The sequence below is a fragment of the Cervus canadensis genome, chromosome 15, assembly GCF_019320065.1.
Source record: "Cervus canadensis isolate Bull #8, Minnesota chromosome 15, ASM1932006v1, whole genome shotgun sequence".
NCBI classification, from domain to species: Eukaryota; Metazoa; Chordata; class Mammalia; order Artiodactyla; family Cervidae; genus Cervus; species Cervus canadensis.
In genome coordinates, this window is record NC_057400.1 from 46,459,331 (window position 1) to 46,474,502 (window position 15,172).

Below are 15,172 nucleotides of genomic sequence, written 5' to 3' on the forward strand. Positions count from 1 at the left end.
AGACACATGATGCATTTTTCCCATAAAAATATCACATAGGCTCACTTACCAGAGCACCTGTGCTAAGCAGAGTGACAAGGCCAATAAAACACCTAAAGCAACTGTTTTCTACTATTTTGCAGCAAGTTTTCCTTATGTTCTGCCAGATTTTTCCTTTCTTCGGGCCTCTACTGATTTGAGCAGATGAAGATCTTCGTTCATAAACTGTCAAGAATGAAACTATTAAGAACAAAAATCTAGAAATTCATGAAAAGTTAAATATTTCAAATGCTTTAACAATCATTTATTTACAGTATCTAATATAGATGTTCTCTGACTTATAAACATTAGATTTATACTCCTACTGTAGTGACCACTGCAATGGCTGAGGAAAAAAAACAAAAGTTCGTGAGTTCCATAATAGTAAGGAAGGAAGGAAAAAAACCTTGATGCTGGGAAAGGCTGAGGACAGGAGAAGGGGGCGACAGAGGATGAGATGGTTGGATGTCATCACCAACTCAACAGACATGAGTTTGAACAAACTCTAGGAGATAGTGAAGGACAGGGAAACCTGTCATGCTGAAGTCCACGGGGTCGCAAAGCATTGGACATGAATCAGCAAGTGAACAACAAGTAAGTAAGTATATGTTAATCGCGTCCAATTCTTTGCAATCCCATGGACAGTAGCCCACACCAGGCTCCTCTGACCTGGAATTTCCCAGGCAAGAATATTGGAGTGGGTCGCCATTTCCTGTTCCAGGAGATCTTCCCAACCAAGAGTTCAAACCCATATGTCTTGAGTCTCCTGCATTAGCAAGGGGATTCTTTACCACTGCACCACCTGGGGACCATAGCAGGAAAAAAGAAATTGTGAAAGGCACAGATGACTCAGAACATCCTGTTACCCTATTAGACACAATCTGAGAAAGAAGATACCCCCACTCCTACAAAACAAACACACCCACACACACCATCTTCCGATTATTAGATTTTTTTGGTATAATGCCTGAAAATTCATTCTGTGAAGATTCACATAACAAGCATTTTCATTTAAATATGCAAATATTTATGACATGTTAAGAGGTATAATATCAATTAAGTAAATTAAATTTATCCTAGTTCTTCAGTGACATGGGATAGAAATTTTGAATGAGACTATTTAAGGAGCTAAGCCTGGATTATGGAGTTTTTATGGGTAGGGTACAGGTGTAATTCTATCTTCTGATCAAGAGAGTTAGCATAAGGAAAACCTGAGGCTTGAAAAGGGTGTGATTAACTAATAAGAGAATGAAGCATGGAGGTGGGTGCAGTTTAAAGTCAATACATTTAAAATTTTTCCCTAGAGCCAATTTATACATTCTTGGTCAGAAAAACATAGGAAATGTTTTCTCCCTGGTCTTTTATCATGTAAGTCCTAGAACTCAGGCTACTGAAAGCAGATTCTTATTTTTGAGTATAGGAATTTGAACATTTAGGAATTGCCATTTTGATGATTTCAGTGATTTTAAATATTTAGAACCTATGGTTATTTGTCAGTCTTGATAGGAGACTAATACACTACTCAGTAGCCCAGTCATCTCCGACTCTTTTTATAGCCTAACAGGCTCCTCTGCCCATGGAATTTTCCAGACAAGAATACTAGAGCAGTTTGCCATTTCCTACTCCAGGGGATCTTCCCAACTCAGGGATTGAACCCGTATCTCTTGTGTCTCCTGCATTGGCAGGTGGATTAGTTACCATTAGCCCCACCTGGGAAGCCCCTTTAGGAAACTAAATTAAATTATAAATTATAGAGAGGTGCATATTACATGTTTAATAACTTAGACAACTGACCGAAGCCCTATATATTTCTTAATATTCATGGAGCTTATAAAAATAAATGACTATTACATTTGTTTTCCTATGAGTATTTTAAATATTGACCCCATTCTATGAGGTATAAACACACACACACACTAAATTAATCTTTCTATTAATCCCATGAAGTAAGTCTTATTCTTATCCTCATTTTACGTATTAGGAAATGAGTCAGAGGAGGGTAAGTAAAAGCTAGTAAATGGTGGGCTGGGATCTGAACTCAGTATGTGTGATTTCAGAACTAAAACTTTTAACTACTTCATGAGATCCCCTAGGAAGCAGGCCCTTTCTCCCCATTCCAGACATTGACTTTTTCTTTGACATTTATTATAAGTTTCTATCTGTATATATATGAGCATGAGTGCATGTACACACACACAAACACATTTGCATGTGTGTATTCCTTAGTCAAGTTAATAAACTCTTTAAAATTAAAAGGGTATTTAATAGTATTATTAGGTTAAGAGAAATTTAGCCTAATGTTAATATAATGATTAAAAGAACTTATTTTTTTCTTACCATTTCTAAGATGCTTTGGCTTTTCATGTTCATAGACCATTTCTTCTTCTTCAGAGAGAACAATATCAACTGTACTACATTCAGATGAGCTCGACTGCTTTACTTTCTGAAAAGTAAGTCCCACCAAGAAAGTTGCCATTAAAGTTTCATTTACTCCACTATACCTAAAGCTTATTTCATTTTCAGAAAAAAGAAAAATTATGTACAGAAAAATTACTGTCACAGTAAATGACTTTACGCCAATTTCATGATTGATATTAAAATACATACAGAGACTTCCCTGGTGGTTAAGACTGAGCTTCAAGGCAAGGTGCAGGGGTTCAATCCCTGGTCAGGGAATTAAGATCCCACATGCCACATGCCAGTTTTTACAAAAAATAAAAACTAAATTAGAAATAAAATTTAAATGTATACATATCTCTGGGTGTCGAAATGTTTAAAGATATTTTAAAAATTAATGTAAGATAAAATAATTTTCACATTAAAATGAACATATAGTGAATAACATTGTTCTAAAAGATGTATAGGCTATCCCAAATTTCTGAAAAATCTAGTTGGAATATATTAAAAAATTATAAATATTTTGTTCTCTGTCTTTTGCACAATAAATGTCAAAGACGTAAAATTAGCAAGTTTTGTTTGCTTTAAGCCATATATTGTCAATTTTAAGACATTATACTGCTCTATTAAAAACAAAATATTCAGGAGGATATTACTTTTAAATAAACAAATCTTTTAAAAGGTTATTTGATTTCCCTTTGTATTCTCTTTATTATTGATAAAATAAGGTATAGCAATGCATTGATTTGGGAGTAGACAATAAATTAATATTATATAATATTCAAGCATACAATAATTGAAAATCATACATTATATATTTAAATGATTCATTTGAGTATTTAAAACCCTCACACATAAATTACTTGATATGATTTTCTCAAAACCCTGAGTATTTATTATTTTAAATTTATAAATAACTCAAAATTATAAATCATTTTAGTAAAAGATTACTTAGTGACCAATATATATGGCTACATTATGAAAAAAATAAGTTTCAAAATCTGATTTAAGTTTGATGTTATTTTTATGAAATTTATATAATTACATATTTGTACTAAAAGAGAAAAGTTCAAATACCAAAGAAAACAAGAATATGAATCTCTGAATTATCATATCACTTGTAATTTTTATATTTTATTCTTTGCTTTTTTAGATCAACATCCTAAATACTCTTGGGCTACATAATCTGGAGAGTGATTAATTAAATATATAATGAAATATATAAATGATAAAATCTTCTCTGAGTAGTTAACCAATCAAAAGAACCAAATAATTATGCAGCTTAAGTAACAACTTCTGAAACTTCAACATTTACAGTTACATTAAGTTCCATCTTTCCTATATATTTTCATATCTCAGACTTTCTAATGAGATTGACAAGAAGTTTTTCAGGACATTTTCACACAATGTGTTGCGATAAATAGCAATTTTACCCAGAAATGTATGGTAGCACATGCCTTATAATGTTGTTATAATTTAAATAAAATCAGTGTGCAAGAGAAGAATATTTTTCATTTCCTAACATTGGTATTAATTAAAGGAAAATGGACCTGACAAGATTGGGTATGATAAGGAGTGAAAATGTTTCTCTGAAAGGAAGATGCTTTTACCAGAAACTAGAAGGACTCTGGATAATTGAAACTTAATGCCTGTTAGAAGGCCAATTTGATAAGCTATTACAGAGAACAGCTGATAAACCAGAAGAGGTCTGGGAGATAAGATGGTACCAGAGACTTTGAGGATCTGGAAAAAGACATTATCTTCCCTGCCCTATGCCAGTGAATGAAATAAAACAATTCTCTAGTGAAGTTCAGTGGAAGTGGCTCACACTGCAGATGTGATCGCTATAGATGTAGCTTTGTATTAAATGGTACCTCCTACTAAGACTGTGCTACTTGCAAATGAAGACAGTAAGACTGGATTCAGTGAAGTATACATTTTTAAAGCTAAGTGAACAGTAGTGTCTGCCCTTCTTTAAAGGTGATCCTTTATTATTTTTTTGGTTCCCTGATGGCTCAGCAGTAAAAAAATCTGCCTACAATGCAGAAGATGTGGGTTCAATCCCTGGGTCAGGAAGATCCCCTGGAGAAGGAAATGGCAATCCACTCCAGGATTCTTGCCTGCAAAATCCCATAGACAGAGGAGACTGGCGTGTTACAGTCCATGAGGCCACAAAGGAGTTTGACACGACTTAGTGTCTAAACAACAACAACAAATTGTTTACATTTACAACTGATGTTTCTTTTACCCTTTGGTCTTTTAGTCCAACTCAATTATGCTGGACTAATTATGTTCTAATATATGTTGCAGAAATAAACTGACAAGAATCTTAAAATTTTAGCAAGCAGGAAAGTATCTGTATCTTAGCACGCTTCTAGTCTCATCTTATATTAAAGATGATAAAGCCTAGGAGAGTTTAGTGATTTCTCCAGTAATATGCATTAATTGTAAAAATCTAGGTTTCTTCAATATGCTTTTTATCACCCCATTAACTGAAGATATTATAATTATGTTATCTAATGTTTGCTAAGTGCTTCCATATTTTAGACATTATTCTATGTACTATTGAACTATTTTCCTTAATCATTCTATCTCTTCTGAGAAATAGATACAATTTTATCCTCATTCACAGATGAAGAAACTTAGGAAGTTTAAGAGACTGGATCAGGAGCAGAAAATCAGGAGAAGGAGTGCTGTAGCTAGGACTGAATGGGTAATAATCTAACTTTGGAACTTCAGCATTGCTTCACTTCCTTGTCAACAGTGCCATCAATCAACAATACGAAACCGTGATGTTACAACAACTTACCTCTTTGCTGCTTCCATCACCTGACTTGCTCTGAATCTCCTTATTGTCTGGATTTTCTATATCAGATTCTTCTGAAGCAATCGGTACAGTTTCTGAGACACTGGGACTGGGGATTAGTGACTGATTCTCATTCTCGGTCATTGTGTTTTTCTCTGTGCCGCTGCTTTTTTCCTTATCCTTGAGGAAATCTTGGGTGTTGCTCAATTCAGAGAGCGTGTGGTCAGAAATATTCTCTTTAACATATACATCACTTACATTGTCCATTGTTTCCTCTAGAACATTTTGTTTTTTGCATAGTATTTTAGAAAGCACATAATTTATTCCCTTTTTAATTCTTGCCATTGCACGCTGGAGATTTTTTGCTTCATCATTTTCTTCAGTTGTTGCAGGCTTGCATGAACCAAATGAGATGATCAACGCCAGAAACAGGTAAAGTATCTGAATGCGGAAGTAAATGAAGCTAAATGCATCTCATTTTTTGTTTTCTTTCAAACAACAACAACAACAACAAATATTTTTAAAAAGCTGGCCTGCAATCTGAAAACAGCATACACATTATGATGCTCTTTAAGCTGTTCAGTTCTTATCTACAGAGGATCAGTTGCTGTGTTAGGAATTTGGATAGCCAGAAGGTTACAATGTTTTATGAAATATCATTTGTTTCTCCTTTACAGATGAAAAACACAAAGCTTACAGATGCCAAGTATCAAAAATCACAGAGGTTGAACTTAAGTCTGTCTTACTCCAGTTTGTTTTCTTTTCTACTAAGCCAGGCAGACTCTCCCAAGGTGAGAAAATCAATTGCTACTCCAGGTGGCTGAATTCACTTCAACCTAACTCAGAAAGATATCAGAAAGATATGTAATGATGTCTTCATGGGTTCTGCAAATTCATGAGGACATTCCTGGGGAGAGAGCTATCCCTAGTTTTGAAGGCCACATCTAATTTTCCTTGTGATGTGCAAGCACAGGGTTTGGGTAGGTTAGTTGATTCTCTGTGGTAATAAATTTGGTCAAATAAGAAAGAGATGAGTAATGGAAGGATCACTCCTAATATATGCAAATTATTTTGAATTCGAAGATGGTGTGTATTTCAACATTTACTATCACTGAGAAATAAGATCAAGGCATGTCCAATTTCCAGAGAATTAGATTTTTATTTTGTTTCTTATTGTAGAGTATAAATTATAATTTTAGATTATAAGATTAGAGATAATTAGAGATACATTGATTATTCTTTTAAAGTAATAATTTAGGCATTTTGTCCTTTATGGAAGTTTTCTCTCTTCTCTTCAAATATTTGAACTTTTGGAAATTTAAATTACTTTATGCTTTACATATTATTTTTAAAGGGAAAAGTTCAAATGATATTATGTATAAGAATATGTATATAACTTACATAAAACTTTTCTACTGTATTTCCGAGTTCTTAATACTTACACTGATAATTTATGTGTACATAAAATAAAATAATTAACTATATGAAGATCTGCAACATTCATTTGTTAAAATATCTTTCAGAATTTTGGATCTATCTGAAGAGACAAATTCTCAAACACTCTGATAATTGTTGAGTTTCTCATGCATATATACACCTAAAATATTATGAAGTACCCACCAAATTGTGTTCAATTCTAATAGATTACCTTTAAGTCTCAATAACCAAATCTTTTTATCTCTTAGGAATATAGAAAGCTCAAATAAGACTCACTTGTGGAAAAATAAAAATACTTTTGCAGATAATAAAGTCATAAAATAAATTATCTTAACTGAAACCATAGTTTGGTGTATAAAATAAAATGGAGGGTTTAACATTTGGCTCAGCATTGGAAATTTCTTACAGGTAGGATCTCCTGAACAACTAACATATGTTTTCTATAACCTACCATGACAGACTCTCAATGGCTGAAAAACTGAAAACTGAAAAGATAGTAATTGAATGTCAGTATGGCATCACCAATGCAACAGACATGAACTAAGGCAAACTTCAGGAGATGGTGAGGGACAGGGAGGCCTGGCATGCTGCAATCCATGAGGTTGCAAAGAGTCGGACATGACTGGGCGACTGAAAAACACCACCTACAGACTAGTTTGATTGTTCTTCCACTAGTGTTCCATTTTGCTATCAAGGTTTATTTACACAGAATCTGGGCAGGGGCTCCACGGGCCTTGTAGAAACTACCTTATTAGCATCTCTATCATTCTCAAAGGACAAAGAGCAAGAACAAGCATAATTTAAGGTTGTTGGTTGTTTCTTTTTCCTTTGGTTAAGTATTGTTCACAGTGAGAAAAAAGAAAAGGGTGTTAAGGAAGAATTTCATGACTACAAGCTTCATATGAGTTGGAACCATTTTTTCTCTTCAGTAGATAACTAGCACAATGCAAAGCACAAAGTACATGATAAAGTATGGAATATTTGTTGAAAAATTAATGAATTATGGAACAAATGAAAGATTTCTATGTCAGGATTTGGAGAGGAAAAATTATAATACAATTGTATTTCTAAGAGCTTATGATCTAACATTTCTTATATCTTAGACATGTACACACACTCCCTATCACGCATATATACATATGCAGTGAGTGTTAAAAGACTGAAAATTAAGTTGAAAATGCTGTGATGTAAAGAAAGAACTGTGTAACACTGTAAAATGCAACCACTTTATGGGACTCATGATCCCTTCCTTCATGGAAGTTCTAGCTTAATAAGGAAGATAGACAAGTACATGAACAATTAAACACAGTGTCAGTATGTACTTAGGACAGGAGTGGGTCCAGGGTAAATAAAAGCAATGAGAAATGCACTGATACAATGAATTTTAACCTGTGATTTTTTTGTTTCTTTCTTTTGGGAGATCCGCTTGATCTCTGTGAGTTAGGAGTGAAAAGTAAATATTGAGTCTCTTTTTTTCCCAATAAGAACAAATATATTTTATAAACCATTTTTTTCCCTAAGAAGAATTATGAAAGTGAAAGTCACTCAGTTGTGTCTGACTCTTTGCAACCTCATGGACTACATAGTCCTTGGAATTCTCCAGGCCAGAGTACTGGAGTGGGTAGCCTTTCCCTTCTCTAGGGCATCTTCCCAACCCAGGGATCAAACCCAGGTTTCCTGCATTGCAGGCAGATTCTTCACCAGTCGAGCCACAAGGGAAGCCCTAGAAGAAGTATAAGATACTTCAATTAATGTAATCACTCCAATTATGGAAATTTAGGAGTGAAAGTGTTTCCTCTTAGTTAATATATGATAGTTTCAAAGATCAGTGGTTTTCAAAATTTGCTGCACAATTTAATCAAATGAGGATTTTTTTTTAATCCTGATGACTAAGCTATGTCCACATAACAATAAAATCAGAATCTCTGGGAATGAATCCAAGACATTATTTTATTTTTATTAGTTCTCCAAGTAACTCCAATGTGCAGTCAAATTTGACAACCAGTGCTACATTTAAGTGCTTCTTAGAATTTAATGTGTACACAGATCACTTAGGGATATTGTTAAAATGTAGATTCCACTTTCACAGGTCTGGGATGGGGTCTGAGAGTCTACATTAATAACTGTCTCCCACATAAAACCAAAGCTACTTAGAGTAGCAGGTTATAACCAGTGAAAATATGATGAACGTCATGTATGCAATTTTCCAGCAGCCACATTAAAAGTATAAACAAAAACAGGTGAAATTAACTTAACTAATACATTTTATTCAACTAAATGTATAAAAATATTATAATTAAAATGCTTTCACTTCAGTCATGTCCAACTCCTGATGGCGCCATGGACCATAGCTCACCAGACTCCTCTGCCCATGGGATTTTCCAGGCAAGAATATTGGAGTGGGGTGCCATTTCCTTCTCCAGGGGATCTTTCCAACCCAGGGATTGAAGCTGCATCTCTTGTGTCTCCTGCACCGGCAGGCGGATTCTTTACCACTAGTGCCACCTAGGAAGCACTTTCAATATAAGAATTATTAATGAAATCATTTACATTCTTTTTTGGGGGAGGGCAGGAGAAGAGGGGGACAACAGAGGATGAGATGGTTGGATGGCATCACCAACACAATGGACATGGGTTTGGGTGGACTCCGGGAGTTGATGATGGACAGGGAGGCCTGGCATGGTGCAGTTCATGGGGTTGCAAAGAGTCGGACACAACTGAGCAACTGAACTGAACTGAAGACTTCAAATTCAGTGGGTATATTACACTTATAACATATCTCAAAGTGGACCACTCATATTTTAACTGATTAATGGCCACATGTGGCTAAAGGCCTCCATATCAGACAGCACAGTTGTAGACCACTGGCTTCCATAAGTCTTCATTAGGAAAATGCCAGACTACAATACATAAGTTTTTCAAGGAAAGTTTTAAAGCACGGATTACTTACCAATAATTTTCCAATTAAAATCACCATCATGTAAAAAGGAATACAACTCAATTGACCTGCTACCTTAAAGCAATCCCATAAAGTCTCTATCCACTCTCCACAGAGAATCCGGAATACATTCAGGAAAGAATGGAAGAAATCATGCATGTGCCAGTGTGGAAGCTGACAGTCTTCATTTATGTTGCAGACATATTTTTTGTAATTTGAACCATACAGGTTTAGGCCAACCACAGCAGAAAAGAATATAAACGTGAACAACAGCAGGACCAAGTCTTTCAGGGCAACTATTGAGTTACAAAGAGTCAGCATCAGAATCTTAAATGTTGGCCAGTATCTTCCCAATCTAAAAATTCGTAACTGATGGAGCAATGTAAAAACAACAAAAATAAGAAAAAAAATAACAAAAACTCTGGTCACTATTAATTACAATGTACATTTAAAATTTTTATTAGCATTATACCTATAAATGTGTGTAGTCTCTAATGTAATATTCACTTTTGAGCATTATTAATACTAAGCACCGAAAATTCAGTTTATATACAACTTTTAATACATCTTACATGTTCTATAGTTTTTTACACCAAACTTAAGTATACTTTCTATTGATCTGTCAATTCCCATTTTTTCAATATTATACTATCATAAGTACTCTAGTTTTGTTTTAATATCTGGTAAAGCAAGTTTCCATTCTTTATTTTTTTACAAAATATATTGAATATTTTCCCACATTTCAACATATAGATGATATTGGAAAAGTCTCAAGGGTCCATTGAAGTCCACTGACAGTTCTATTGTGTGCATGAGTGCTAAGTTACTCAGTCGTGTCTGACTCTTTGTGACCCCATGGACTGTAGCCTTGCCAGGCTCCTCTGTCCATGGGATTTTCCAGGCAAGAATACTATTGTGTATTTACCTTTAAAATTAACATGAGAGCGAAACATTCAAGGTTTAATCTGAATATTTCACTTATTTTCACTAGATTTAAAAATTTTTATTCACATGGCACAAAATCACTTTAATATTTGAGTCATCTAAAATCCACATAAAATCCATATCCAACTTTTTCCGGTATGTAGTTGGCTTATGGGACTCAAGGATTAGGACTTAACACTTAACCATGTAAAACTTAATCATTTTAGGTTCAATCTGTTACTAGTCTTTCAGATATTTTGATACAATCTTTTATTATATTGTCTGTATTTCCTAGTCTTGCTTCATTTATAAATTCAATAAATACAACTTTTATATTTTCCTCTTACTCATTAGATAAGCCTATGGATAAAGACAGGGTTCTGAAGAATTACTTGGATAAGATTAAATCTACGTAATTATTTTCATTTCTGCTACATTCCTTCAACTGGTTAACAGAATAAGATAGTATATTATTTATCAAATACCCAACAAATTCCATAAATATTATTCTAATAACATAATTTCTTTGCTTAGTTCCCTGATGCTTTTACTGCCACCTATATTTTAGGCATATATTGATTCTGACTTGATAACCTTCATAGTAACATTCTATTAGCCTGACAGTCTTTCTTTTACAAAATTTTCAAATCTATATTTAGATATACTCACCTGATTCTAACTCTTTAGTTACACATTGGCATTCAGCTTTTGGGACTCTGTATTACCCTGCTTCTCAAAACTGCCCCAGTAATCCTGACCCTGCTTTACAGAACTATATCTCAAATTCACTGTATATATGGCTTATTTCTTTTAATGCCTGGGCCAAACAGCGTTAGAAACTACTTACTCTTTTCTGGGTTACTTTCTAACCTTGTTACATAGGAATTATTTCATTTAATAGTTCCAACATACCAACAGGATAGGTATTACTATTCCTCCCACTTTATGTCTGAGGAAACTGAAATGAATTTTTATAAAATAAAATTTAGGTCTTGTATTCTACTTACCACCCTGAATGATCGTAAAATAGCCAGTTCATGAAAATTTGTTAGATAAAGTTCTGCTAAACCATGGAACACAATTAGGCTATCATAAATGTTCCAGCCTACTTGGAAATATCCATATGGATGCAAGGCAATTATTTTAAACATCATTTCTGTTGTGAAAATTCCAATAAACACCTAAATAAAACAAAACACAGGGATGAGAATATGATTTCAATAGCTCTATCAGAACCCTCACACAGAATAAATTTTCACTGTCACTTTCTTCACATTTTCTCTATCAAAATATGATTAGTTTTGGAGTCTGCATCACAAGGACATGTTCATACATTTTGTTTGACAATCTAAAGTCAAACATTGTATATAGAATCTTCAATTACTTTAATAAAAGTCATCCTGGAAGAAAACAAAGGAATATTTGAGAGTGAAAAATCTTTTCATTTTGAATAGTTCCTTTGGGGATAAAGAGTACATATTAAGATTCTTAATTTTTTAAAAATATAAAAGAAAATTTTAAAAATATAGATGATCTAAAAAAAGGTAAACCTATGAAAACTGTCATTTGAAAAACTGTACGGGCAGAAATAACTAAATTATTGTTTTGGTAGCAAATAAATATATAGTTCAAAACTGGTAGCAACTGACAGTATTAACATCAAGCAACTGTGCTATGCTGTGTTTAGTTGTGTCTCAGCTGTGTCTGACTCTTTGCGACCCCATGGACTGTAGCCTGCCAGGCTCCTCTGTCCATAGGGATTTTCCAGGCAAGAATACTGGAGTGGGTTGCCATGTCCTCTTCCAGGGGATCTAAACCCAGGTCTCCAGCATTGCAGGCGGATTCTTTACCATCTGAGCCACCACAAAAGCCTACTATTCAGCAATAAAAGCAAACAAAATTGAACAATATAGATTGACCAAAACTGATCGAATATAACTTGTTTTTAAACTCATGGAAAGTTTTTTCTCTTGCCTTTTTTTTACATGAAAAAAAAAAAGAGGTGAATTTCAAAAATACCTTGCCACAAAGATAAGCTCCAATCTAAGGTAGGTTCAGTTGTAACAGGATTCAAAATTCAGGTGTCAGTGAAGAACTTGTGTCTGTTATTTCACCTCTGCCTTTGTGATCTAGGGGCTACCATATTAAGAGAGGGGATATTTGAGATGGGAAAGGAAATAAATAATTTTTATTTAACTTGACTGCCATGCAGCTGGCTAGAAATCTTAAACAGACTCTAGCTAGAAATCTATTCAAAGGTAAGAACATTTACAAAGGAGGGCTTGGAGAGGTGAGGTAAGGAAGCATGAAAACGATACTTCATTTAATACTCATACAATGTATTTGCAACATTTTGGAGTTATAAAGTAAAATAATGAGGATAATGGTGACTAAAGAAAAGCCCTGAAATTGCAGGAGAAAATAACTTACAATGAGAGCCTTACCACGTTTCCAATGCTGAGAATATTGCTGCTTTCCAGACTCATTGGATAGTGTTCCAAGGCCAAAAAATTTATGTTTAGAATTATACATATGATAAGGAAAAGATCAGTAAATGGGTCCATTATAATCCCATGGACAAACTCTTTCAATTTTAACCAACAGGGAGAACAATCCCAGATCAATAAAGTTTTAGCACATCTATACCAACAAAATGGGCATCTCTGCCTGGATTTTTCAAGCTCTGAAACTGAAAGAACAGAAAATTATACATGAGTTAATTGTTTATTTAATCATTAAGCATCTAATTAGTAGAAAATTTTTACTTTTGCAAGCAAAGGGAGGTTATAAACTAGACTTCTAATTTTGAAATAGCAAACAGAAATATTTTGAATTAATGAAAATCAAAGCAAAGTAAATTTCCTCTATTTTGCTCATGCTTGCTGTCCTAGACAAATGAAAATGAAAAAATTATGTACTAGAATTAAAATATAGGAGTACTTCTCAAGAAAAACTAATATGGAATATAACTGAGAGTACCATGTTTATAATTTTAGATTTATATGCTTTATAAAATAATGTCTTTCAATATTATCTATAATAATGATTACTGGTTATACATATATTAAAAGTAGAGACAAGTATAAAAAGAGCCTCAATATGTTAATGTTATATACTCCAACCTGTATTTTTAGTTAAAATACTCATGCCACTTTCAGTGTTAAAGAAAATTCCTTGGCAGTTTTTGGTGGCCTTTTTCAGTGTTTAAAACATTATGCTTATGAAATTTTAAAGTACTGTTAACCCTAATAGTCTCATGTTCTTCCTTAAATTTTAGTTATTATCAACTAAAATTCGGAAGAAACTGGAGGATTTCTTAAAACTGAGTTATAAAAATGATACCTTTCATCACGTCTAAATATTTTTTACTTTACCTCCTTTATGGTTGATAGTAGCATCATCCGACGCACCCAAAGAAGTAATCATAGAAGTTGATGATCTTTTCTTCATTTCTATCTGTATGGTCTTGGTCTAAAAAGAAATTTGATGAGTCTAATTCTGGCTTCTCCCCTTTGTAGATTCAAGATTATAGCTATAAGAAGGTTTATAACCTTCTTAAAAATGCCAATTCTTACTTCCAAAAACCTTTCGGGTTCCATAATTGGCCACTTTTTACACTATAGTTACTTTTTTTGGGGGGGTGCTGTGTGGCATGAGCGATCTTAGTGCCCCAACCAGGGATCAAACCATTGCACCTGCAGTGGAAGCACAGAGTCCTAACCACTAGCCTTTCCGGGAAGTCCCACTATACGTACTATTAAACTGACTTAGGATTATTTGGAAAACACATGTGCATTACTTGTAGGTCAACCAAATCACTTTATACTATGAGGTAAACTATAAAAGGAGCAAACTAGAGAATGTTAGTGCTATTACCCATATTTGACAAAGAATTCAATGTCCAGTTTAGAATTATTGTGGAACATCCAGTTGGCAGATATGCTACTGAATATTAACTGCTACTGAGTATTAACACCTTACATTTCTCTAGCGCCTTATATTTTTTTACTTGAAGATGTGTTAACTATGACTTCGTAAACACTCTTGATTAAACCAAATTATTTGGTGTTGAGATGATAGAATATGTCTCATGTAATATCAGGTAACAGAATGAATTTTAAAGGATGGGTCTGATTAGAACACACATAATAATCCCAAAAAGAAATCATTTCTTTCTGTCCCTCTTGTCTCTTGTATAATGGTTTTAAGATATCCTGTTTTGCTGATACAAAGTTTAAAAGAACCCTTGCATTGGATAGGCGCTCAAAACACTTAAGGCTGTGATGTAGGTATTACAAGTTCTACATATTCATGATGATCACAAGTATGGCCCCAGAGGTCTCTAGTGATCATGAGTAAATTTTGTTTTTGAATTTAAACTGTAAGTAACTGACAAGGGATAGATGATATCACACCATAGAACTCCCAACGATTTTTACATTCGGCACACACGAAGAATAATAATATTTGTATGTTTCTTAATTTGGTAAATAGGTGAGCCTAATAGGTGAAATAGTGTGTGTTAGTCACGCAGGTGTGTCTGACTTTTTGTTACCCCATAGACTGTAGCCCACCAGGCCCCTCTGTCCATGGAATTATCCAGGCAGGAATACTGGGGTGGGAAGCCATTCCCTTCTCCAGTGGATCTTCCT

At 34.0% G+C, this 15,172-nt stretch overlaps 1 protein-coding gene across 1 annotated transcript in view; it reads right to left on the reverse strand.

The window, feature by feature from the left end:
* The window catches only part of SCN7A (sodium voltage-gated channel alpha subunit 7), a 78,411-nt gene that overhangs the window by 16,753 nt on the left and 46,486 nt on the right, over positions 1 to 15,172 (reverse strand). Inside the window, exons 11-17 of the mRNA XM_043488190.1 lie at positions 13,895 to 13,991; positions 12,965 to 13,209; positions 11,528 to 11,701; positions 9,609 to 9,965; positions 5,225 to 5,662; positions 2,356 to 2,461; positions 50 to 204 (exon numbers count right to left, since the gene is read on the reverse strand). Of these exons, the coding sequence (XP_043344125.1) occupies positions 50 to 204; positions 2,356 to 2,461; positions 5,225 to 5,662; positions 9,609 to 9,965; positions 11,528 to 11,701; positions 12,965 to 13,209; positions 13,895 to 13,991 (1,572 nt within the window). The remainder of the gene's footprint in view (positions 1 to 49; positions 205 to 2,355; positions 2,462 to 5,224; positions 5,663 to 9,608; positions 9,966 to 11,527; positions 11,702 to 12,964; positions 13,210 to 13,894; positions 13,992 to 15,172) is intronic.